General features: G+C 32.6%; 1 protein-coding gene across 1 annotated transcript in view; it reads left to right on the forward strand.

Annotated features, from left to right (window-relative positions):
• Nucleotides 1-808: 808 nt before the first annotated feature.
• The window catches only part of LOC136271445 (uncharacterized), a 29,435-nt gene continuing 2,844 nt past the window's right edge, over nucleotides 809-27,399 (forward strand). Inside the window, exons 1-9 of the mRNA XM_066071494.1 lie at nucleotides 809-830; nucleotides 2,108-2,258; nucleotides 8,211-8,362; nucleotides 8,467-8,586; nucleotides 8,680-8,830; nucleotides 9,557-9,711; nucleotides 12,774-12,893; nucleotides 12,967-13,117; nucleotides 24,220-24,368. Coding sequence (XP_065927566.1) covers nucleotides 809-830; nucleotides 2,108-2,258; nucleotides 8,211-8,362; nucleotides 8,467-8,586; nucleotides 8,680-8,830; nucleotides 9,557-9,711; nucleotides 12,774-12,893; nucleotides 12,967-13,117; nucleotides 24,220-24,368 — 1,171 coding nt within the window. The remainder of the gene's footprint in view (nucleotides 831-2,107; nucleotides 2,259-8,210; nucleotides 8,363-8,466; nucleotides 8,587-8,679; nucleotides 8,831-9,556; nucleotides 9,712-12,773; nucleotides 12,894-12,966; nucleotides 13,118-24,219; nucleotides 24,369-27,399) is intronic.

Consider the following 27,399-nt stretch of genomic DNA (forward strand, 5'->3'; position numbering starts at 1 on the left):
TATTGGGGCCCAAGAGGGCTTTCAATGTTTAACTATGAAATATTTAAGGAAAACTAAAATAAAATGATACTTTTAAAATTGTTCTTTCATGTTTAATACTAAAATCTGATTGGGTTAGACGCAGTTCATAATCCGTACTATTACCCTCGAGTAACACAACGAATTGTTACATGCGCGTAAACTATGCGCGTACGGTTTGCAATAGAAGTCACGTCATTCATATTAAAAGTAGCTAGAGTTTTCTGTAAAAATTAAGACATTCAGTACAATCAAATGAATAGTGCATGCTTAGGAAAGAGTTGAAATTGACACTTCTTGAAAACCATTGTCAAAAATAGTTTTCTCGGGGTTTCAAATTCAACTCTTACCCTCCTAAACAGGCACTGAAATTAAATCCGTTAAAAACATTAGCCAGACAGGCATTAATCTTCTAAACCTTCTTATGCGAGATTAGCTTTTTTAATCAAAATTTGTCTGCTGTCTTTCGTCATAGTCTTTGGTGCTGTCTTTGTTGACGTTGTAACTTTTCAAATTTTCATCTTCATCTTCAGAACTACTTTTAAGCTTTGCAATAAGCATCTTGCGGTAGAAGGGATTTAAATTATTTCAAACGAAGGGTCACGCCCTGTTTCAAAGGGAGATAATTAGTAATCCCCGAAAATTTGTTGTCCTTTTTTTACAAACAGGCTGGAAGAGATCTCAGATAGTGTGGTCTCAATTTTATTTATCTTTAAGGTATTTAGGAATAAATGAATGAAAATCTTTAAAAATATTCTCCTTAAAAACCATTTGGCATGCAAGACTTAAAATGGCGTGGAAGCATCCTCAGGGTAGTGTAGACTAAGTTTTGTTACAATCATGATCCCTGGGGTGTGGGAATAGATTTTCTTTTTACATAGAAATAAATTTAAATATTTTATTCAAGAGCTGAAACAACCAAGAAGCTCAACGTCTTACAACAGAATACACTGTATGTGAAAAAAATGAAAACCTTTCAAAACAAGACTTATACTTTACTAACTTGTCCTAAATTGTCCAGGTATTTTTATTTTGAAACCGCAGAGATTTTTATTTTGAGTTATATGGTTATTGTTAATCAGTTGAGCGTTGTAACCCCTTGGCCTCTTGTGGTTTATTGCATAGCAGAATCTTTTGAACAAAATACAAGATCCCTTATAAAAGAATAAATTTCCTGCAAATATATTTAAAAGGTAAAGATATTTTTTTAAAAATTGAAAAAAGAACTTGACGGCTGCGCAATGCTGTTCTTGTTTTAATCAGACATAGCAATTCTCACAATATGGCTTAAGTATACATTGCTGATTTCATGATCTTATCAGAAAACTTTTTCATCGAGAAACAGCTTATTAGGTTAGCTTTAAAATCATCTTGGCTTTTAAAATATTTCTTATTGAGCTAAACACGGTTAGAATAATTGTTAATCATTTTGAAAATCCTGAGGTATTTCTACAAAACCCTGCAGATTTTTATTTAGGTGTCTCCATATCGACTAATCAACGCAATTTCAAATAAGAACTTTTTAAAGGTGCGTTCACTTGGTCCAAATATTACGCACTTTAGAATGTTGTTTTTAAAGGGGTTTTTCATAACATTTTCGTAACATTACATACCATTGTAACAATCGAATGAAATGAAATTGTAAAAAATGTATATTTATTTACGATATAGTAACATGTGATACTATTGTTTACTGTCACATATGACACAATATATTTCATATCATTTTATACAATATAAATATATAAAGTAGCTTAATGTCATTTTGCATTATAGGATTGATATTAAATTAAAATATGATGTAAAAAATTATATGAAACCAATCATGATATTATAAAAATTCTGAAATTAACATAATCTAAATGAAAAAAGTGGGATCAAATATATCAAAATGTATTATATTATATTATGTTATGTTATGTTATGTTATATTATATCATATTATAAATTACATGTATCAAATCATGATATAGATCAAATCAAACTATTATTTTCTTATATGACGATAATAGTTGTCTCATATGAGCGATGCTTCGTCTCGCTGAGCTTTGTAATTTTTTATAAATTATGTGGGGTTTTTTTACTTCAGACTGCTTCAAAACACCGGCTTCGTGTTGGATCCAGTATAACTTCACCTACGACAACACTTGGGACGGATGTACCGGGGGGACTCGTTATGTCCGGAGAACTCAGTATCCTTCCGCCCCGTATGTGGGCGTGGTCCTATGCAGCCCCACCAGGTAATTGAACAATCAGCAATCAGTATAATTTAGACATTTAGTTTTACCATCAGCGAGCGCAGCATTGCAAGCTCGAACGAAAGCATCCAGCTGAAGAGAAAAAATTTCCTGTACATTTACACTGACCCTACGAATTCTTAAGTTGTTACATATAATGTAATAAAGGGTCAAAGTTTCTTTGTAAACTGTATCTTGCTTTTAAATACTCAAAAAAGTGCTTGACTGGTATTTTAACTGTGTTTGAAATGCTTTTCCTATCGTTGATTTTACTCCGCTGGAGGGTTGATTGAATATTGAGGGCAACGGCCAATTATCATCATGTTATATATACATCTGTTCATGCAGATAGACAAACAGAAATAGGACTACTGAAAAACAAAGAAATTATATGACTTACTCTACGCATTGTATATCGTTAATTATACAGAGCGCAGCGAGTGGGGGCGAAGCGAGGCCTAATACAGTACCACGTATATACATGTACTTGAAAAAAAAGTGGAATTGAAAGTTGGATTAGAGGTACTAGAAGAGAGGCTAAAAACTTGTTTTCCAGCCCCTTGGCGTAGCAATATTGGCAGCCATTTTGTTCGACAAAGTTCACTCGTCGGTAGCCGAGTGGTTAAGGTGCAGGACTCATGACCGAAAGGTTGTGGGTTCGAATCCTGGCCGCGGCAGGTCGACGTTGTGTCCTTGGGAAAGACACTTTACATGTATTTCCTCACTCCTCCCCAGTGTAAAATGGGTACCTGGCTATAGACAGTGAAAGATATTGTCAGAATGTAAGCGTCTGAGCGCCTTAACGGCTGCTGCACTGAGAAGGCTCTGGAATGCTTTAAGATCTGCTGGGGTAATAATTGTAAAAGCGCTTTGAGAAATGCATCAGCAATTTAAAAGCGTTATAAATAAACTTGCAATTAATTATTATTAATTAAAATACCGGCACTCGTTGATGTTTATTGCCCCTAAATTGGATTAATAATTTTCAAAGGTTTCAATCGAAAGTAATTCGGTAAATGATTGACTATGTAAACCAGGTAAGTTTCAACAGTGCTTAAATAAATAAAAACAGGACTATTCCCTGTCCCAGGTTACTGTTTCTGTAACTTTTTGAAAAACATTTAACAAAGTACACATACATTTCAAAATGAAAACATTTAAAATCGATGTTTAAAAAATCGTAAATTCCTTCATTGATACTTCATTTATTTGTACCCAAAGCAATTAACATGAACGATAACAAAATTCTTACGGATATTTATGATAGATATCTTTTCTCCATTCAAAAATACTTGGGACACCTCGCATAATTTCAAGTTATCATCCAGGTACTTTTCATGTCGTTTGCAATACAAAATCGCCGTAAACATCTTTATTTTTTGTAATGTAGCAAAACCTGCCGCGGGGCATTTCCAAATAAATATTTCTGGACTATTTTATTCTAGCAGATAAACGTAGTTTAGGTACAAATAGATTAATGAATTGATTTTTTAAATATTATGCAAAATGTGGTGGAAACAGAAACTTTCGACGGAGTATTACTTTACGTATGTCTTATTAAATTATTTAATGGAAAATAAAAACATTAACATCAAAGAACCGGACTTTTTCCACAAAATTAACGATCAGTTTTATCACAATCAAGGTAAAAAAAAAATCTGCAATCTTCACATAAGTACTGCACATGTACCAAAATATAAGGTCGATCTCCATAGATAACATTAAAAAGCAGCACGGTTTGAACAATTGGCTTGGTATTATAGCCTTGGGACCCTTTTTTACTTCGACTCACTGTCCGTCGCTTGCTGAAAATGAGGTCGCTGGCGTCAAACATCGCTTTCAGTCGAATTTAAAATAAGATGGGGCAGTTTAGGGTATATAAACCGTGAAACGGTTTATAAAAAGAGCGTAAACTGTTCAAACCTATTTTATATCACGTATAAAATGGGTAAATATTGAATTTATTCCTTATTTTTTTGCTATTAGTTGTACATTAAAACGTTCCTTTGACCTTAAAATGTGAATAATACATCATCACAAAATGGATGACCTCTACGTCATTTCGTATTATTAAAAGGATTCTATCGGGGGCAACATGTTACTTTCTCATTAGACGATCGCGAGTGGCGAAAGTGTCGGGCATGTGATCCGTACACCCCGAGTTAAAATCCCGCATGGGTTTACTTACTGATCAGAACTGAATTTTTTAGATATTTATTTTCATCCCCAAACTGCATTTTTTCGCTTATTTAGCAAACTGATATGTACAGTTTATAAATCATTATATTTTTCATTACCAAATAGTTTCTGTAAATTTGAGTACCTTTTCTCAAGTGTGTAATTCAATCTTGAGTGACTTTGTCGCATAGATCCTCAACTCCGTCACTTTCGGGAAATTCCTCGGCGTTTGAAATCAAGTGTGAATATGACTTCATTTTTGGCATGTCAAAAATCTTCAATCAAATGTCAACAATTTACAACGGTTAAATTTAAGAATGTGTTCAAACATAACAATATTACGTACACCTTGTTTATTTTATACACCATTAATTGCGTGAAATCAGCTAACACCGTTTCACGTGTGCACTAAAATATCAATTATTCTGACATGCGGGCCCATTCGATCATTTACGGTAGTAAGTCATATTTGGAAAGGTCAAAATGAAATATTTCACATTTAATCCATCTTTATTAAGGTTATGAATACAATTTTTCAGTCCGCAATAGCGTTTATGCACTACAGTTGATGCTAACGTCAAACCGCTCACGTCGTATTTTTTGTTACTTATTTAGCGTATATATATTTATAAGATATGCTGCTATCTAGAATAACGTTATGCTACATTTACAAAACATAGTGTAATAAATAAATAATATAACCATTTATATTCATTAATGATATTAAATATTTGAAATATGTTAGTACAGAAATTAAACGGCATCCATACATTCTTAAAGGGGCATGGTCACGATTTTGGTCAAATTTCATATTTCTATTTTTAGTGTTTATAAAACTTTAAAAATGCATTTCTAATGATAAACCAAAATTTGAATGTCAGTTGCAGAGGTATAAACAAAATACAGAGCTCATAATTCTTTATCATGTAAACAAGGCTCATGCCCCGTTTTCGTTTACATTGGTTCAATATACCGGTAAACTTTTTTTCAAGCTTAATTCTATCTGTTCTAATTTCTTCTATAGCGTTTATTACTTTTATTTTGGGTCTTAAACTGGAATTTTCACTTCTATTTTTAAAACGTAAACAAAGCTTTGTTTACATGACAAAGAATTGTATGACCTGTATCTCTCTTATAAGATGACGACTGACACTCAAATTTTGGTTGACCTTTACAAATGACTCACTGAAGCACTGTTAAACATTCAAAACTGAAAAATAATTTCTGACCAAATCGTGACCATGTCCCTTTAAAAGGTCATTGTGATCGTTTTTACAAGAACCCATTTTTAAAAAATTTCATTTCGATGAAATTAAATACAATTTAATTTGTATGCACCAATTTTACTTATTATAACTTGGCCTAGATACGAATTGAGTTTAAACTAAATTGTAAATGTGTCTTCCCTGGCATATCATAGAACATGTGGGTGACGGAGTTAGGTTCATAAGTTGTAAGCACGTGTTATAACGTCGTATTCAGGGGGCTTATTTAAATAATGATAAAAAATGTTAATATTTTCATAAATTATAAAGTTTTAAGTTATATTTAGTGATTACAAATGATTAAAACCATACAAAATGGTTTACAGAAAAACGCGGAATGTTTTCTGCTTATGGTGACGGAGTTTGTTTGGGTACATGTACTCGGGGATAAATTGTACATCGTTCAAACACAACATCAACTGGTGAATTAATACTTTTTTGACGTAAGACTTACTGTGACGTAGGTTTTTGTTTTTTAAATAAAAAAATAAAATGATTTTATTCAGCAAATCAGAAAGCGCGTTACAAACAAATTTAAAATATTTTTTCGTGAAATATATATTTTTTAATGGTAAAGAAATGAGAGTTTACGGACTTTTGATATAACGTAACGACATGGACTACACTAAAAGAAACGAGGAAAATCGAATTCCGGCGGTGAATAGTTTCTATGACTGTTCACCATGGGCAGATATCAACGGAAACTATTTCACAGTTAGATAGAATAGCATATTTATTTGTTGTAATTTTACAAAGAAAATATGTAAAGATGTATAACAAACTGATCTATTACATACATTTGACGTCACAATGTGGACTGAGTATGCGATGACTACGTTGATTAGTTTTGTTTTGGCTTATTTTGACTAAAGTTTGTCACAAGTTATTGTTTGATTAATTTATGACGAATGTTTATGAAAAGACAATTAATACTTGTGAAAGAATGACAATTGAAATCGATGAGTGGGGAAAAAATCCACGACTTTTTTCATTTACACATTATCATATTTCACTCTTAAAAAGTTCACAAGAACGAAAACAGATTTGGAATAAGAAATGTTGACATCGTTTATCTATTTTAAAGTCATTCGAAATACCTGTCTGTTGAAGTTTTAAATCCCCGAAGATTTTTTTATTTTTAGCTGGGAACGGAAACATGACAAGCTAAAGAAAGGAGATTTGAAATGGAAAAAAATTGGGATATTCATACATGTTATTTCTACCGTGTTAGTCTACCGCTTTTTAACTCATTCTCCCTCCGACGCCTACGGGGTGAATAACAAGTTTTCAAAAAAGCCACTTCTAATGATTACGTTAGTTACAAGACATGTCTATATTTTTTTTGCCAGGGAGGAAGCCTTGCAATTCCACACGTGGCTTTAACAATGACTAAATATTAACAGTAAACTAGACTTGTTGTTTATATTATTGCAACATTGCATGATTTGTGATAAGCAAGTAACAATTGTTTTTGTTACTGAAAAAGAAGATACGATTTCCTACTAGCTCTTATTTCTCTTATGTGTTAGAAAAATTAAAAAAAAACTAATCATTTTGAAGGCAAATGTATGCAAACCTTTTTATTGCATGTGTTGATATTACTAAATTTCCAAAAAAAATTATATTTTAAATATCGTTATTTATTAATCAGAAACCCTTATTAGTATATAAAAAATTGTGCTTTGAAATATGCACGAAAAAGGCCGCGCACACAACTACCGCTTTTTGGTTCTAAATCTACCTCATTTTGACCACTGGAGGTAAACATATATGGATTTCTTCATATTATTTAATGAACAGCAACATAGACCTTGAGGTATTTATGAATAATATGAAGTATTAGAAACTGTGCTGTATAGATTTATGGGACAGAATATAGGCAGGCGGATCCTTTTGTTTGGTTTTCAAGAATCTTATTCTAACTGTACTGTTTAAACCAAAATAAAAAATTGCACTCGGCGCAACGATAACTGTTTGCTGCACCAGATAACAGATTTCTATTTTCTGTAAGTAGATGTTAACTTGGGAGCACTTTTTTGGAGGAGACTTTATAATCTCAAAATTTTTATGGCCGTATCATACAGATTCTAACATCCAAAGAATTTTGCAAAATTATATGGCTTACTGTATGTTATATAAATGGTTTCTTGTAATGAATTATTTTTTCCGCAAGCTGGCAAATAACAACATTTCTGTGTGGCTTGACGCAGATTCAGCACATTCGTTGGTGTTTTTATAAACTTCTTGTAGCTACTTTTTTCATTACTCAGGCACTACTCAAAATTTACTTTAAAATTCTCAAGGATAGAGTCCAGTTTTTGCACGCTTTATTTTACGTGCTATTAAAAAGCTTTTTTTAACTTTCATTGTAAATTAACTGCCTTTCTTCCGAAACATGACATGTATTAGTGGTCTCGTATATCTACGTGTATTCTGTATCGAATCATTGATGAAGGGACTAGTAAGTAAACATTAGAAAATTTTAAAGACTAAATCTAACATTATTTTTCAGGTACAAGATAGTTTTGGGATCCGCTTTTACCGATAAATTCCTCAGCGTTGGTGATGGTAATGGTTCAGGGGCGGATCACTGTGAACTTGTAGGCGGATACCAAACTGAGGCTATAATGGCAAATGATTATACAACAGCTCCAACTGTTACGGGTACTTTGAGACAGGATTTTTTTTTTTAAATGTATAAAATGGAATTCATTGCAAAAATGATAATATGATATGTCTTTGAAGCGGAATACTTTTATTTTCTTTAGGATATAAACGTTCTAACTGGGGTGAACCTTTCACGGTTGGAACGATTGGTAAAGCGACCTCTTATAAGTGCAATTCATGGCACGAATGTGGAATTACTATTCCAACACAGCCAGAACCTCGTAAGCCAAAATAAAATATTTAAATTAGATCGTTGGAACATCAGACATATGGAACATTGTATAGAAATTAATTTAATCTTATCCACCTTTTAGCCTGTTTCAACACTTCGACATCGTGCTGGAATGAGTATAGCTTTGTCCATGATACTGCGTGGAACGGATGTACAGGCGGGAAGAGATACGTCATGAAGACCAAATATACTTCCGCTCCTATTGTCGGAGTAGAACTTTGCAATTCAACAAGGTAAACTATTGAAAGCAATGCTAGGGATTCTATCTTATTTTGTTATCTTTTTGCTTTTTCTTGTTTTTCTTTTGTTTTATTAGTTATTGTTTAATGTATTTTTTTGTTTGTCTTTTTTTCTCTAATTGTATTCTGTAGATTCCACATTTTACGCGAGAACTTAATTCCGCGATTCAACGATTCTCCATCAAATCGCGAGAACATGAAATCGCGAATGCCGAAATTTTATCATAGTTTCATGTAGTTTACATATGTCGGAATATTTAAAGCGAGATTTTAAAATTCGCGAGACGAGCTTCTCGCGATTTTACGCTGATATAAATTCCACGCGTTTAATTAGGAATTTACAGTAACGATATGTTAAAAGCATTTACCTCACCATTATAGGCTTATACCGTTAGTTTTTTAACAAGAGATATTACCTGTTCCAATTTCTAAAAAAAATATGGTTACATTATTTTTCAAAGTAAACTCAAAGGTAACGTTTATAAGTGTTATTGTGACTAAAAAAACAGGGTACTTTTAAAGAAATCGAAATTAATGAGAATAGAGCTCGTGTAACATAAATAAGATTACATACATTACAACTGTAATTATCATATTACACGTATGTATCATTATATAAATACGGCCTATTATAAGGGAAGGTACAGTTTCATATCTCTTGAAATGAATATCGTATATTTACATCTTGGATAATTTTTCCCTTTTAAAATAAAATGGCAGGTACCAGATTTTTCTTGGAGGAAATTTAACAGATAAATTTCTTAATATTGGTGATGGTGAGGGCACGGCGGGGGCTGACCACTGTGAATTGGTTGGGGGACAAGAGATGGATGCAGTTCTCCCTGGGACCTACGTAAACGCACCTGCACTGACAGGTAAACTATGCTTGAGCCAGACAAAAGGGATTGCAGTATAGTATTATATCTTTACGGTTGGCTACTAGATTTCTGTCCTGTAAACAACCAATTATTTTAAAACGTATCTATAAAAGCATATAGAAATTTATATACATACGAAAACCAATTCCGTTTTCACAATGATTTGATTTCATATCCGTCAATTGGCAGTTATACTAGTAGTAGTATTTGAACAACCTAAACTTATTATGAGTGGTAAAATTTGTACAGGTTTATACTGTATTATGTATTAACCCATGGTGTAGATATATTTATCTACTAAATGATACCCCAACATGTATGATTGACGTACAACTATTAAGACGAAAGCTCGATCTTGCGAATTTTCTCATCTATTGCATTTAGTGTTGATCAGGAAGAAGTAAAAATTCCTTATACTATATAATGGGGTTGTACAAAGTTACATGTATTGAGTCTGTAGGCTGAAAGGAATTAATTTCATTAGTTCAAACTGTGTTAATGTAGTCGCACTACGTCATAATGCGGATTTTACAATATTGGTTCGACTTTTACATCTGGTATTGATATTGCCCTAAATCGCTGTTGTTAACAATGGCAATAATAAACAATTAAAGGGACTTGGACACGAATGAAGTTAAAAAAATATTTTTGTTTTCCAATTTTTAATGATTGGAAAAATTAATATGGGCATTTTTAATGCTTTGTTAAAATTTGAAAGTGAAATATTGAGTTATGTGGAAAATACAGAAGGTGACATTCTTTGTTGTGTAAAAAAAAACTTTGGCCTTGTTATTGTTTACATAACTGGTTTATTGCAATAAATTTCGAATAAAAGTTGCTTTTTTCTGTTAATAATATCATTTATTAACAAATTTAATCAGTTTATCCTGTTTGTCACGGCCCTTTTTGTCAAGGAAATGGTAATTCTGTCCTTGACATTATTTGTAAACAAATACAAGACTCGATCTTTGTTTACATAACAATGGATCTTACTTGATATCTCTCTTATAACTTGACTTCTAACATTCAAATTTTGGTCAATCATTCAAAATTCGAAAGTAAACCATTTTATACATAAGAATTAAAAAATAGAATTTTGTTCTTAAATCGTGTCTAAGTCCCTTTACATTTGTATGATTTGTATGAAAGATGAAAATTGATTAATTTTTAGGCACTTGATTTTGTTAAAATGAAAAACAAGATTTCTGATTAACCAGGAGCTCCGGTACATGCTTATATATTCTTGTTTTGACCCCCCACCCCCCTCGGGGATTACTTTTTTCTCTCACTAAAATCTGTTAAAATTTGAAGACATAAGCTTTTTCGTCAACTAAAATAATGTTACAACGATATCTGACATTGTTGACAGCCCACAACAGAAAACTGTAGTTAAAAGTGATTTTTACGAAATTTTTCTCGAGCGTCAACTTCGTTTAGAGCTGATATCGTGAAGAGTAACCCGTCAACATATGATTTATTTCAGATAATCTTTTCTAAAAAGTCATTCTACAGAATAAACACCATGGATTCAGGTTTGAGTCCATAATATCCTTAAAATGACCAAACATATTATATCCATTGCATCATTTTGTTACATCAGGTCCATAAAGTGTACTTACTTGCAACAATTTAATTAAAAATAATGATGCAATTAGTTTAAATTTTGTATATCCAGCTTTAATTTTCCTAAAATTGGTAACTTTTTTAAAGAAAAATATATATATATATATATATAATTCTGCAGTCTACAAAAAATAAAATGTTTCTATTTGTATATTTTCCAAACAAGACAGATATTTTATCAAAGTAAACAGAGATATTACATTTATTTAGCATCCATTCTTCTATCTTAAACCAAACCTCTTTTACATGTACACAATCATAGAGGTGTTCAATTGTTTTTATATAGTTCTTGCAAAATGTGCATGAATAATAATTCAAAATGTTTAACTTGAAGAGATATCCAATTATTGGAACTATTCTTTGGAGTATTTGGAATTAAAGCCACCGAAGTTCTGTTTCCTGTGTAACTATAAAAGGAAGTTCAAATATTCTACTCCATGTTTTTTTCTGAATAATTATTTCCATTAGCTTGCCATTTTGTACTGCTGTAATAACTTGTTTGCAAGCATATACCAGTAATTGATCCATATCTTTGCATCCTTTTTCATTTTTAAGAAATATTCTTATAGAAGAGGGAATATGTAGTCCGAAGGTTTTATCAAAAAGTGCTATCTGTTTTGTTCTCGAGGATACTGCCTTTTTAATTCCACAATATTCAATAAAGTTTGTTTTTATATTCATATCTAAAAATTGCTCGTAATTTAAAAATTTTCCATCAAGGTTATATAAATCAAACAATAAGAAAATGCCTGCATTGAAGTAATGTTTAAGAGAGATAAGTTTATTTTCGATTTGAATCTGTGGGTTGTCCCATATTTGTTCATACCAATTGTTCATTTTTGTTTTACTGGTATTTTCATTAAAATGAGTCCAGCATAGAAAACCCTTCTTTCAGAAAGGATTTACAGTAGTTTACATATATCAAAAACCAACGAAGATCCTCTTTTTCACATATTACCAGAATTACAATGAATTATTGACTGGAGTATGGAACACATTTACTATTTGAATGCAGTATTCGTCTGATCCATCTGGATTTTAGTGCAGTTATAAATTTACTGAAGTCGATCATTTTCAACCCCCCATATCTATAATCTTAAATAACAGTGTCTTTTTTAACTTTATGTATTTTACTAATTGAGTCCATTTAGTACCGAGCATAAGAACTACCTTAATTGATGTAAATGAGTCATCTGTTACTGTTTACTACTCTCAGTCTATGTGTACACATATTTATATCTATATATGCTAAACTGTATATGAAGTATTATTTTCAGTGGTTTTCGCCATTTGAATTTAAGCCAAAAAATGTGTGTGAAATATTTAATCTTCTCAATAACAATCAAAACTTTAAAGAGAAGTGAAACGACCTTCTGGAACAAATTTTGTTGAAATCAATTATTCATATTCAAAACAAAGTTCGTGTCTTGTTTCAGGCTATGCAAGACGATATGTGGGCAATGAATTCAGCATACAAACCATTGGAGGGAACACTGTTTGGCGCAGTGAACCATGGTACGAGTGTGGGGTGCAGATACCTTGGCCTCACGAACCAGGTTAGTAATGTTCAACGAGAGAGACAGAGAGATTAAAAGATGATACAAATGTCATGCCTTCTTATTCTCACAGCTTGTATGAGCGCCACGCCCCCTTGTTGGTACGCCCTCAACGTGTCAGTGTACAACACTCCTAGTCCTTGTACCGGCGGACAGATACTCGTCAAGAGAACCAACTACACATCGGCTCCCTATCTCGCCGTGCAGCTGTGCAATAGTACCAGGTTATTAGATTCTTTCCATATGCTTTTAAAAAAGGAGTGTTTGTGTTAATTTTGTGTTATACCACTGAAATTCAATGGCCGAAAACTCTTGACTGTTTTAAACGTCACTTCAGTGTGTGATGGACCTTACTAAGAATAAATGGTGTCACATCTGTAATGCTTCGAATGATAAAGAAGTTTTTGAGTTCTTTTGGATTTTGTTTGGCTGAGATAAAGACTAATAATTTGTTAAAGGGACATGGTCACGATTTTGGTCAAACATTATTTCCCGATTTTAGTGTTTACGATGCTTCAGTAAGGCATGTTCAATAGGCAACCAGAATTTTAGTGTCATCCGTTGAGTTATAAGCGAGTTACAGAGCTTACAATTCTTTACTATGTTATCAAAGCTTTTGTTCTAATTTTGAACGTTGAAGTGAAAATTCCAGTTTTAGACCAAATATGAAAGTGGTAAACGTTAAGATCTGTTTAGTTATGCTTAAAATGAATATGAAGATGGAAAAATCAGCTTGAAAAAGAACTTTTCCCGGTGTTGTATAGCAGTTTTCCCACATAGTAGCTTCTCTCCCCGGAAAACCTACTATATAGTAGACTTTCCCCCTGGGGGGAAAAGCTACTATATAGTAGCTTTTCCATCATAGTAGGGTTTCTCCCTCACGTTTTTGGTTCAGATTTTATAAAAAAATATTCATGGAATCCCAGTAAGGATTAAAATCAATGTTTCTACACCTCCAGGTTGTATATCTGCATTCATCTGTACAGGTTAAGTTTCGTTTTGCCGATTGATTATTTTTATATACAATGCCGAAAATTGAACATGTGTGTAATGGAATAATACGTAGAACTTAATTAATTAAGGTAATTAATTGAAAAAAGTACTTGGTTTTACAAGATATACACTTACATGTATATGTATAATTCTGTGTTCTGAATTTGTGAGTGAAAAATGTTTTGAAAATTTTTTAATTAATCTATCACTTCGTCTGCAAATTTTGTTCAGGCTAAACCTCTGTTTTTGAGAAATTTTGTTTCCGATGTTTCAGAGCCCAATGTTTAAAATCCTATTATAATGAAAATAGTGCATATTCTTAAGGGTCCCATATCTCATAAACTAGAGATAACCACGTCACCATGTATTCACAGTGGCAGTGGTTAACCACTTGTTGATGTCTCTGAAAATTTGAGCGCTCAAGGTAAGGGGCCCTCATTGTTTCAGGGCCCAATGTTTAAAACCTCATTATAATGATTGAATAGTGTTTTATAAGTGGGGGCCCGAATATAAAATTATAGAGATGACCACTTAACCATATCTTGGTGGTAGTGGTAGTGGTGTACAGTACCCGCAACGTTATTTTTTACAAGATAAACGAAAGGATAGGATTCACGCACGATAGGATAGCATTAACGCACGATAGAACAGTATACACGCACGAAAGGATAGGATTAACGCACGATAGAACAGTATACACGCACGATATGATAGGATTGATACACGATAGGAAAGGATAAACGATGTTCATGATAAACGTATGATCGCTTTAAACGATATTTACGAACAAACTGATAATGGCTGAATGTGATTTACGTGGAATTTCTTTTTAGTAACAATTGCCGAGTCAATTTATATAATGTATAAAAATGACCAGTTAATTTTTTTTCTTACTAAAATTATGAGCTTTAATGATCAATAAATGTTCTGTAATGTTAAAATTGTTTTCATTACCGAACACCTTAGCCGATCGCCGCGAATATTTCAGCCCGAGATTAAATCACTCGTAAAATAGCGGGTTTAATTATATAAATCCAACACTTGTATAAAGTAAATATAAAATCTATCATAAGAACATTTCTTTCTGTATGTGAAAATGATGCATTAAAAACGAATTATTTCAGACAAGTTAACTAAATATTTACGCAGATACACATTCCGCGTACGATTTGTTAACCATGTTAACATTGTTTTCATTACCACACATCCTAGCTGATTGACAAGAACATTTCAGCCTGAAATAAAATATCACACGGAAAATAACGGGTTCAAAATACAAGATCGGGTTTTAATTAAATATAAATTATATCATCAATAGTTTTGTTTCTGTAAAATATTATATTGCATAAAAGTTAATGTTTACGCAGGTATACACCAGTCTGGGCGGACTCAGAAAACGGAGCAAACGGAAGTGATTTCTCAAAAGTAAAAATACTCCGAAAAAGGAGTTCGACGCATGCGCAGTTAATCAAAATATCACATTTTTACGTGAAAACAGGGCATTCAGGAAAATTGATCGTGCAAAGCGGATTATTCATATGCAGGTCTGAAAATACGTTTAAATGCTTTATAAGACATGTTTCAAGAGAATGTATTTGGCAAAAATATACGTTCGTATGGCAAATCAAATTTTATTTGCTGTTCAAAGTTGGTCAATTCTGTTTCCGATGACGATGTCAATAAACGTGAATAAATTAATGTTTTTCCATGATTTCACTATTATTAAAAATTAGTTATGTGCTAGGGTGTGAAATAAACTATTATTGTGAGTTTTATATCCCGTTTGTAGTCAATACACCGTTCTTTTGATCACGCGATGACTCGCCCAGTCGGCATTTCTTAAAACCTTGTATACATCGTAATTTGTCGTATTTAAAAAAAAAACATCACATTTATTAAAGGCTTAAATACTTACATGAGTGCAACATTTAAATTTCCATTTCCTTACTTCCAAGTTTTAATTTGAAGTCTGATTTTCTTATCCTATGCCTGGTCGACAATGTGTGAGTTTAAATTTTTGTATTTTTTTCCCTGTTGTTTACCGAAACATTTCCACATTTCTTTGGAGGTATAATTTTAAAATTAAGTATTTCTGAGTCGTTTTTACTCTCCTGAAGGATTTTTTCAATTTTTCAATCACGTTTTTTTACGGGAAAGGGAGGCAACTCTCCATTATTTACATTAGCTACAAAACGGAAGTTGAGAAAATCGCAATGCATGACGGTGCCAAATACTCCGTTTTCGGAGTCCGCCCAGACTGTACACTCTGCGTACGATTTAATATATTCGATATACAAGTAAATATGTTATCTTGTTCCTAAGAACTTCGTTTTTCATTTTCAATGTTAATAGATATGATTTACATATAATATTGGTTAATTTTGATCCAAAAAATTAAAAAATTAGAATCCTGACAGAATGTTGGATAGGATTTTACAAGTCTTGTTCGATAAATATTCGTATACGGCGCACCGAACGAGTTGCAACTAAGTAATAAATTTACTTGCTTATGAAAAGGCACGAAACGATTACCATGATAGGATAAACGGAAGAATTGTTGAAATTAAACGATTAACCTGATAGGATTAACGCACGATAGGATAGGATTAACGCACGATAGAAAAGTATACACGCACGATACGATAGGATTGATACACGATACGATAGGATAGGATTGTAAAAAATAACGTTGCGGGTACTGTAGCACTAGTATATGACCCTGAAAATTTTAGTCCCCAGGGTAGGGGCCCTTAATGTTTCCATGCCCGATGTTTAAAATCCAATTATTACGAATAGTGTATTTTTAGGGTCATATATCTAAAAAAAAAAAACGAGATGAAAACATCACCATATGTTTACGGTCATTAGAAAGTAAAAACATCATTTGAAAATACACACTCAATTATATATGTCCTTATCAAAATGGTTTAAAATTACGTTTAATTCTGCTTTTCTTTTTAAATTTACGAACAAAAATATTTAAAAAGGTACGCGGGTAAAATCATTATTCTTCAAAATATTTAATCAATTCATAAGATGACTAATAATATAATAAATAACTAAATAAATAAATCAATAAATTTTTATTCATAAAAATAGCAACCGAAAAATTTTATATTTATAAATCACTTTGCAAAATAAAAAGCGGTAAATTAGCATGCAGTGAATGATAATATATACATAAAGTTAGTTCAGGTTCCATTTCACATTTTTCAGAGTAACCAGCAAAGATACCGACTTTGTTCTGGTTGGAAAGTAACATTAAAAAAATCTTTACATCATAAAACTTCGCGTTTCGTAAAAAATGTGCTTTAAAACATGAATATGAATATGCTTGACTTTAAAACAAAGTTGTAAATACTAACTTTACACATGCCTTTAATACATAATCAATTATAATAACCCTTACCCATGATTTAGAAACCCATCAATCGAATGGTCCGCCATAAACATGACCGGAATTTTAAAAAAGGGGGAAATCTACTATGTAGTAGGTTTTTCGTGGGGGTAATCTGGCTATAAAAAGGGGGAAAACCCACTATATAGTCAGCTTTCCGTGGGGGGGGGGGGGGGGGGGGACTGCTATATAGCCATTTTCCGGGGGGCGGGGGGGACTGCTATATAGCCATTTTTCCGGGGGGAAAGATGGCTAGGGGAAAACGCACTATATAACACCGGTATTTTTAACTAATGTAAATAAAAACAGGACACGAGCCCTGTTTACATGACAATGAATTGTGACCCCCGTATCTTGCATATAACTTCACTACTGACTTTCCAATTGGTCAAATGCTTTCCAAAAGCATTGTTAAAAATAAATACAGAAAAATAGAATTTGACCACAATCGTGACTATGCCCCTTTAAAGACAGAAATAAATCCATAATGAACTTAAATAAAATAAATAACAAAACCAATTATATTCACTCCTGCAAAAACATGTTGTGTGTTAACCTTTATAAATGATTTTTGTTCTGTTTACAATGTGAATTTCATTTCTACAGAGATATAAAATTTTAATTGTTCTTTCCTGCCAGGAAAGTAATGGCTTTTATTGAATATTGATGAAGAAAGGGCGAAACCAAACTCATTGCGCATGTCCGCGGAAAATTAGGTTACGATTTTGTATATGCTTAACAGTTATTGATTTGAAATACAATCATGTATGTATGTATGAGGGTATTTTGTCTGTTATTCATGATAACCTTACCTGAACATGTTTTAAAGAGTCTATTTTTGGTTTTTTGCAGAAAAATTACAATAGCAACAATCTTTCATTTTCAACCATAAGTAATTTACACCAACTCTAGTATATTTGCGAAGTTTAAAGAAAATCGACCACTTTTGCACTTCGAAGCAGATTTTAAAAATCCTACAATAGCGATTTGCAATTTTTCTCAAACTGTAATATGTGATTAGGAATATCAGTCTCTGCCTTATCTGTAAACAAGAGGCCCAGGGGCCACATCGCTCATCTGAGCAACAATTGCCTTAATTCTGATCAAATTAGAATTACAGTACCAAAATATCTTGACAACTAAGTACAATAGATCTTGCTAAAAAAAATTTGAAAATCTGCCAATTTTTATCCACCTCTTTTTTATTAGTAAATACCAAGCCCTTTTTGTTATTGTACCTGTAAGAAGATTTTTCTCAATTCCTATATACCCCCCCCCTATTTCGTGGCCCCACTTTTCATGGTTTCATCAAACTTAAATCTGCATAACATGGGCTTTCACACTAAGTACTGAGTTTTGGACTGAAAACTTTCCCAGAATATTTTTAAAGATTTTCTCTGTATATTCCTATGTAAAAATTCAAACCGCCATCACGGCCCAGCCCTATCACTAGGGACTGTGATTTTGCAAACTTGAACTTACACTAACTGAGGATGCCTCTACACAAGTTTAAGCGTTTTCTTGCCAAATAGTCTTTAAAAAAAGATTTTTAAAGATTTTCTATATATATTCCTGTATAAAAATTCATCCCCCATTGTGGCCTCACCATACCCCTGGACTATTATTTAAACAAACTTGAATCTATTAGATTTGGGGATGCATCCACTCAAATTTAGCTTTCCTGGACTAATGGTTTTGAGAAGAAGATTTTTAAAGATTTTCTCTATATATAAAAATGTATCCCCCATTGTGGCCCCTCCCTAAACCCAGGGACCATGATTTGAACAAACTTGAATCTACATTATCTGAGGATAATTACACGCCAATTTGAGCTTTCTTGGCCAAATAGTTTTTAAAAGAAATTTTTTAAAGATTGTTTTCTATATATTCCTATGTAAAACTTGATCCCCCAATTGTGGCCCAACCCTATCCCCGGGGACCATGATTTGAACAAACTTGAATTTACACTATCTGAGGATGCTTCCACTCAAATGTGAGCTTTCCTGGTTGAATAATTTTTGAGAAGAAGATTTTAAAAAATTTTCTCTTTATATATTCCTATGTAAAACTTGATCCCCATCTTGTGGCCCCTCCCTACCCCCCGTTACCATGATTTGAAAAAACTTGAATCTACACTACCTGAGGATGCTTCCATTTTTATTTGAGCTTTCCTGGCCTAATAGTTTTTGAGAAGAAGATTTTTAAAGATTTTCTCTATATATTCCTATGTTAAACTTGATCACCCTCTTGTGGCCACACCCTACCCCCGGTTATCATGATTGAACAATCTTGAATCTACACTACCTGAGGATGCTTCCATTTTAATTTGAGCTTTCCTGGCCTAATAGTTTTTGAGAAGAAGATTTGTAAAGATTTTATCTATATATTCCTATGTAGAACTTAATCCCTCTCTTGTGGCCCCTCCCTACCCCCAGGGACCATGATTTGAACAAACTTGAATGTACATTATCTGAGGATGGTTACACGCCAATTTGAGCTTTCTTGGCCAAATAGTTTTTAAAAGAATTTTTTTTTAAAGATTTTCTCTATATATATTCCTATGTAAAACTTGATCCCCCCATTGTGGCCCCCCAACTTGAATCTACAGTACCTGAGAATGCTTCCATTTTTATTTGAGCTTTTCTGGCCTAATATTTTTTCAGAAGAAGATTTTCAAAGATTTTCTATATATATTACTATGTTAAACTTGATCCCCCCATTGTGGCCCCACCCTACCCCTGGAGACCATGATTTGAACGAACTTGAATCTACACTACCTGAGGATGCTTCCATTTTAATTTGAGCTTTTCTGGCCTAAACGTTTTAAAAAGAAGATTTTTAAAGATTTTCTCTATATATCACTATGTAAAACTTGATCCCCCATTTGTGTCCCCACCCTACCCCCGAGGACCGTGATTTGAATAAACCTGAATCTACACTACCTGAGGATGCCTCCACACAAGTTTAAGCTTTTCAGGCCGAATAGATTTTGAGAAGAAGATATTTGAAAAATACCAACAAATTTTCAATAATTCTCAATTATCTCCCCTTTAAAGAGGGCGTGGCCCTTCATTTGAACAAACTTGAATCCCCTTCACCTAGTGGTGCTTTGTGCCAAATTTGGTTGAAATCTGCCCAATGGTTCTTGAGAAGAAGATGAAAATTTGAAAAGTTTACAACGACGACGACGACAAAGCCGACAACGCCGACAAAGACGACAACGCCGACAACGACGACAACGACAGACAACGGACAAATTGTGATCAGAAAAGCTCCCTTGAGCCTTTGGCTCAGGTGAGCTAAAAAAATACTAAATTCTACTGTCTGGTTTTTAGTAAGGATCCATCTCAAAATATAAAAATGCAACATTTTTGGAGCATTACAAATGTAGATTGGTACAATTGGTTCATTCAAAAATTAAGAAACATAAACCTGACATTAGCATTATTCCGTGTATAAAATTTCAACGACGTACAATTTTTACCTTTTTTATGTTATTTCTTAAAGCATACTTCTACAAAGCTTAATTTTATCATAACGTCATAATAGCACAATGGCAACGCTCACCTACCATACAACGGAAAAACTGTTAAAAAAATAAAATTTTCTTTAAAAAATCTCTATATTTATATCTGTATTTTGTGTATTGTGTTTAATTTAATAAATTATATCGAAAAAAAAATCAATAAATACACTGTATTTCACTAGTATGCGTAAAAACATGCGCAATGAAAACTAAACTCGGTCTCCTTTAATAGAATTACACTCATGCAAACTAAAAATAGCCTTAATGGGAAACATATACCTCATTGTAACAGAGAAGTATATGTGTAAGTCCCTTATTGGTCACGTACTCCCATAAAGTTTGTTGAAAAAATCATAGTCTTTCACTGTTTAAAGCTGCTTGGTCCGATTTTATATCAAATTTTATGCACGCTTTTAAACGATGGCTATGCTTAGTATATGTATAATAATAAGACATTGCAGTAGTTTTACCCGTCAATTATGCCAAATTTCAAAGACGAAAAATACGTACAAAATTTGCTAACAAAACAATCGACAATAAAAGGTACCGCGTTATTTCGCCTCATGTAAAATTTCACCCCTGTAGACGAGACTGGTATGGTTGTATTACGAATTTAACATCGCTTTAAATAAAGGTCGAATTGATCAGACAAATTACAAATAAACATGTGTACGTTTTGTTCGCTAATATTTCTAAAGCCTGCTTTCTTTACAATCGATGCATAGCATGCGGGTTAAATAAACCCAATCATTCGGGGGACGAAACCAAGCGGTTTCCTTTTCTAAACATTCCCGTGATGCATTCTGGTTTGTTTTTTCGTTTGCCCAAAGAGAAATTATTTTTATTTACTTTGAATATTTCTAACTTTGAAAGGAGACTGATTCTGCTGGTGTAAATAGGAGAAAGTCCATAACTTTCTAAGATAAATGATTTGTATGAAAAAAAAATTGATACTATAATTACAAAAAAAATCGGACCAAGCAGCTTTAAACAATGTATAAAAATCATGAAGGTGTTGATCCTCCACTCATTTTTGTATAATAGTCTAAAATACATGTAAGCCGTCGATATCACGTGATCTATTTATATTTGAAAGGAGGAATTACTTTCCTGGCCGGAATATAATTTTTTTTATCATTTAAGATTTGTTATCTTTGTTAGAATTCAGCATTGTTATTTACAGAACAAAGGTAAGTTAACGAAAATGTGTATTTTCCCCGTCATTCAAATTTGACGCAAATTACAGCGTGTATAGCTTTAATTAAAATCAAACCCGGTAGACCTTTAAACTAGGCTATTGTATGAAGAATCGATGCTTCATACAATAGCCTAGTTTAAAGGTCTACCGGGTTTGAGTTAATGTGAATAATAGTCAAGATCTAGTAAATGAAAGATTGCGAAAATTTGAAATATGAGTTTCTTCAATGATATCATTGAAGAAACTCATATTTCAAATTTTCACAATCTTTCATTTACTAGATCTTGACTATTATTCACAATAACTCAATCAAGGACTAAGATTTTCCGCCACATGTGCTGAAGTCATCCGTCCATCAACCACGCCTTATTTGCACTCGTCCTAGTTTCTCAACGTGGAATACTACACCATTCTTTTTATTTTATAGGTCGGTAAAGTTTCATTTCTAAAACATGATTCTGTTTTTCAAAGAGAGATATAATTATAATCTCAATTACTTTATACGATTTTTTTTGTATTTTTAATGAGAAAGTGGAAAATTTGTTTTGGTTGCAAGAAACACTGTGTAGTTTAATATTTGGTGTGAATAAATTGATTATATTAATATCTAATAAATCATGTCCAGAAATGTCAATAAGACATTTTATTTTTTTTAAATCATCTTTTGTCCATATTTTTTAAACCGATTTATAAAATCTTTTAAAGAGATGTGTGTCTTTTAGAGAAGAAATATAAGGCAGTCATTTTTAAAAAATAAATAAAACAAATTGACAAAATATAAGAAATTTTAATTGGGTAAAAGCCACCAGTCCTCTTAAGCCAGTGTATATCTTTTTCTGTCAAATAATTTGACGTAAATGTATGTCAGTAATGATATTGTCTGTCATGTCACCCTACCAGTATGTAACACCAGAGACTTTAGATGTGTTCATAAATATTTCTTAAAATAATACTCAAGGCTCCAATGGCAGCTCTCGATGAAAGTGAGCCCAAATATTTTTTTTGAACAATTAAATTTATGTTATTCATTTAAGACACAATTGATTAAGATCCTCTCGTTTTATTAAGTAACGTGATGGATATTTGATGGTAACATAATAGACCAACAATACTTTTATTAACAACCTTGATAATGTGTCCAAATATTATTCAAATTAGATCATCATTTATTATTCAATTTATTACGCTAAAATTAGCAAATTGCAAAAGCCCAATGTGAACAATGTAGCAAGTAAACATGTACGTCGTGTTACTCAGGAAACACAGCTAGTAATTTTGAATAACGAAATCATAGGTAAAGATATATGATAATATATAAATTTGATATTTATACTGTCGGTTAAACATGTTTAATGGTCCTTAAAACCAGAAATATTGATCATGGGGCCTCATGTCCCACTTGTCCCTGCAGTAATGTTTAATGATGTTCCTTCAATTACCTACAGTATCAATGTTTGTAACTATACTTATCTCTAATCGTTACAAATTTGATTCACGGTGTAACATACATGTATTATCCATACAGGTATTTTCTTACGTGGTACTGAGATGCACCACTATGCAAAATAAATATGAAGACAAAAATGTCAAAATCTGAATTAATTTTAATTTTGTTGTTGTAATACCAGGGAAATACTCTTCGGCCGCTCGATGTAAAATTGTCCGTGTCTACGAAATTGAATTCGTTTGTCCTTTGAAGTGTTTGTTGTTTCATGCAGTTTTTAAACCAGTCTTTATTATATGCAGGTTTACATTGAAATATTCACATTTATATTTTGAACTCTTTTAATTATTATCCTTATTTTTAAAAAAAAATTATATCTTTTTACATGATGTACATGTAACTTAAACACTCCTTTTAATTATTCAATGCCATCGTAAGAGTAAAAGAATTTTTTTTATCTCGTGTCAGATTTTTTTAATGCTTAGCACATGTACATTGCATTGATCCCTTGGAATAACAAGAAAAGAATACATGCAGTAAGTGTTTGGGTGAATCATTAACTCAACATTCATGTTGAATCAATTCACAAATACTTGAACAAGTTCCTTTTGTATTTATTCATGTTTGAGATACAGGCACACACACACACACACACACACACACACACACACACACACACAAGAGGGAAAACACGTCATAAAAATAATGTTACATACATGTTATCATCCGCTCTCATTTCTTTAACTGTCAATGCTTCGTTTATTCCAGGTACAAGTTCTTCCTCGGTTCGAGCTTAGGGGCTACGTTCAAGAGCATAAGAGATTCTAACGGGTATGGTCATGATCATTGTGAACTCGTCGGTGGAACTGAAGCTAATGCAGAAGCAGGAGAGAACCCCATATCACCGAATGTTAGAGGTAAATTGGGTAGGACTTACTAAATATGAACGTCCTTGTTAAAGCTAAGGACGTACTTCTATTTCTCTTCAGAGGAAACACAACAATTAACGTATGCACGCAAGGGTGGGGTAAAATGAAATACATGTAAATGAAACATGCAGATTAAAATCCAAAATCATTGTAGCAGCATTGAAATAAACAAGTCTATATGCCCAGATAATAAAAATCAAAATATTTTCTTTTTTCATTTTTTCTAAAAAATTAATATACATGTTCATGTACAAGTATAATTTTAATGACTATACACCTTAAGCTCTAAATATAATTTCATTTTTATTGAACATTTCAAACTTTGAATTGCAATAATAAGCTCGCAATTGTGTTTAAAGATTTTCCCAATGCAAAATTTATCATACCGACTTAAGGAGGTTGGCCCCTGAAATACAAGTAATGTCAATCATCCAAAAACATCTTGGACATAAATATAGAGACCTAAGATGTTCATTTATTTTATTTGTGACCTGTGTCACAGGCAATTTTTTGGAAATATGGGGCCCCAAAAAGAAATGATAATTTTCCTGAATTAATTGCTTAAAGAGCTAAAGCCACGAAGCATCAAAAATTGCCCTATCATTAAAAATTACCATATTTTGGTAAAATATAGGGTAGAATCTTAGCTTTTCATAAATGTTTTTCTTTTTTCAATATCTATCATACTTTTTTATTAACGGAGTTTACAATATGGCATTGTTTTGATGAAAAAAGTAACGTCATGAAATGATAAAACTACGTATGACTTGAATCTAATAAAATAAACAAAAAACAAATAAAATTATCATGTAGACATTATAATTAATTTATGAAAATAAATTTATTGATGAAAATACCATGAAAAGGTTATTTACAATAAAGATTAAAAATATCACAGGGACCAGTGCTGAAGGTCAATATAATGGCGGTACATTTAAATATGTCGGTGTCTTAAAAGTTCTTTTTTCTGCAATTTGAAACTGCATGACTGCATGAAGTAATGCTGATGATGCGCAGTGTATAACTGAGAATTAATTATTGAATTCTACCAATGTAATCACAAATTATTAGAAATATAAATATGACAGAGATACGGTAATTGAATTTAACAGAGATATATGTCATCTCGAAATTTGATGCATTACTGTAACAGTCTGTGCACATTATTCTACATGATTATTTTACTTGTTTAAAGGCTTCGATATTTTCACCCAATTCTGACGCTTTACAGCAGTTAGATGCCAGGGTTCAGTCCTTTGAAATGTTTTATATTCCCATTTTCCCGTGGGCTCACCGTGCGTTCACTTGCGCTCTCCGCTCCGCTCCGTTCCCGCTCATCGTTCACAAAATGCCCACCGTGCGTTCACAAAGATTTCGCCTTGCGCTCACTGCGTTCGTTAAGTGTTCACTTATTGTTTAGTCAGATACTTATAACAATACAAAAATGTAGTTCATTGTTATTATTTAATTCCTGATTACCAACACATCTACAATGTAACAATACCTCCCGGGGCACTCCGAATAAATCGTTCACCTTGCGTTCACATAGAGTACATATATTGTTGACCGTTCACATTGAGCTTGCGCTCTGCTTACACTCACAGTTCACCGTTCATAAGCGCTATCCAATATTCGGCTCAGCGTGCACTCACCGTTCGTTTAGAGTGCCCTCACTGTGCGCTCACCGTTCACGAACTGTTTAAGTGAAAAAAAAAACCTTTTAGCGACTGTGTATATGTAATAGATATACTAGTATGCCGAAAGCAGTTCTGTATGAAATAATATAAAACAGTTTCGGTGCCCGTTATAGGGCCGAGAACTGTGATATTTTTTTCATACTGAAGTGTTTGAGGCATATATAGTACTTAAATAACTCCATTGAATATCATTGTTGATTCCTGAGACAGTCCAATTTTAAAGAATAACAGTATTGTAACCACTAGTAACGGTCTGATATTATCGATAAGAAGCTCACTAATACATCGGACTTTCACAAAAATTAAATTCTTGACTGCTGGAACAAGGGAATGACATTACAGCAGTGTTTTAATGTTCATTAATTAAATGAAAAAAGAATATCGATTTCTTTAAAAATGTTTTTTATGAGTTAATTATTCCTTATAAATGCCATAACGTCTATTCATTAACATTTCATTTTTTCTAGTGATATTTATTTGTTTTGAGAATTGTTACAAGTGATAAGCTATCCGTAAATGTTATGAGAATTAAGATCATATTTCGGAGAGAGAGAGAGAGAGAGAGAGAGAGAGAGAGAGAGAGAGAGAGAGAGAGAGAGAGAGAGAGAGAGAGAGAGAATGTGGGTTTACTATTTTGAAGCGAAGATAGGTTAAAATGAACATTTTTATTTAAAACATCAAGCAGTAGCACATAAATAATGTTATAAAATTGTCTTGAAAAGTCGAATTCATAGCAAGCATGTAGAATTTGTGTTATCATATATATATATATAGTATGTAATGAACTCGGCCGTAAATCGATTTTTTCAGAGAGGAAGGGAAGGGGGGGTTGAATGTTTTAAATCTCTCTGTACTCAATCATCGTTGGGTTTTTTTAAAAGAAAGGGCCCAGCAATCTGAATTTTTTCTCTATGCCATACAAGAAAAACTTTAATTAGATTTAATACGCATAAAATAATCGAAGATAATCGAGAATTTTATAGGCAAAAGTAAGTCATCGATGTACACACATTTAGGGTGATTTCTTATTTTTTTGGACAAATTATCAATAAAGACATCGCAATTATAATTAGACTTCTATATAGTGCACATGCTGATAATGTATTCTAAGCTGTGTATACCAAAAGCCGTCTTCATCGAAACGGACAAAATCGATCTTTTCAGAAAGGAGTGTAACTGCATGTAACGGTTCACCGGAAATAAATTGACCACGCGACGAATCAACACTGATCAACAGGTGGCTGATAAAGAAAAGACGTATGCATTGGCAAAGTGTTTTTATGCAAGGGGCGATGGCTTAATATTCAATTACAGCTGTACTT

This window comes from Magallana gigas, chromosome 9 (genome assembly GCF_963853765.1).
Source record: "Magallana gigas chromosome 9, xbMagGiga1.1, whole genome shotgun sequence".
Taxonomy (NCBI): Eukaryota; Metazoa; Mollusca; class Bivalvia; order Ostreida; family Ostreidae; genus Magallana; species Magallana gigas.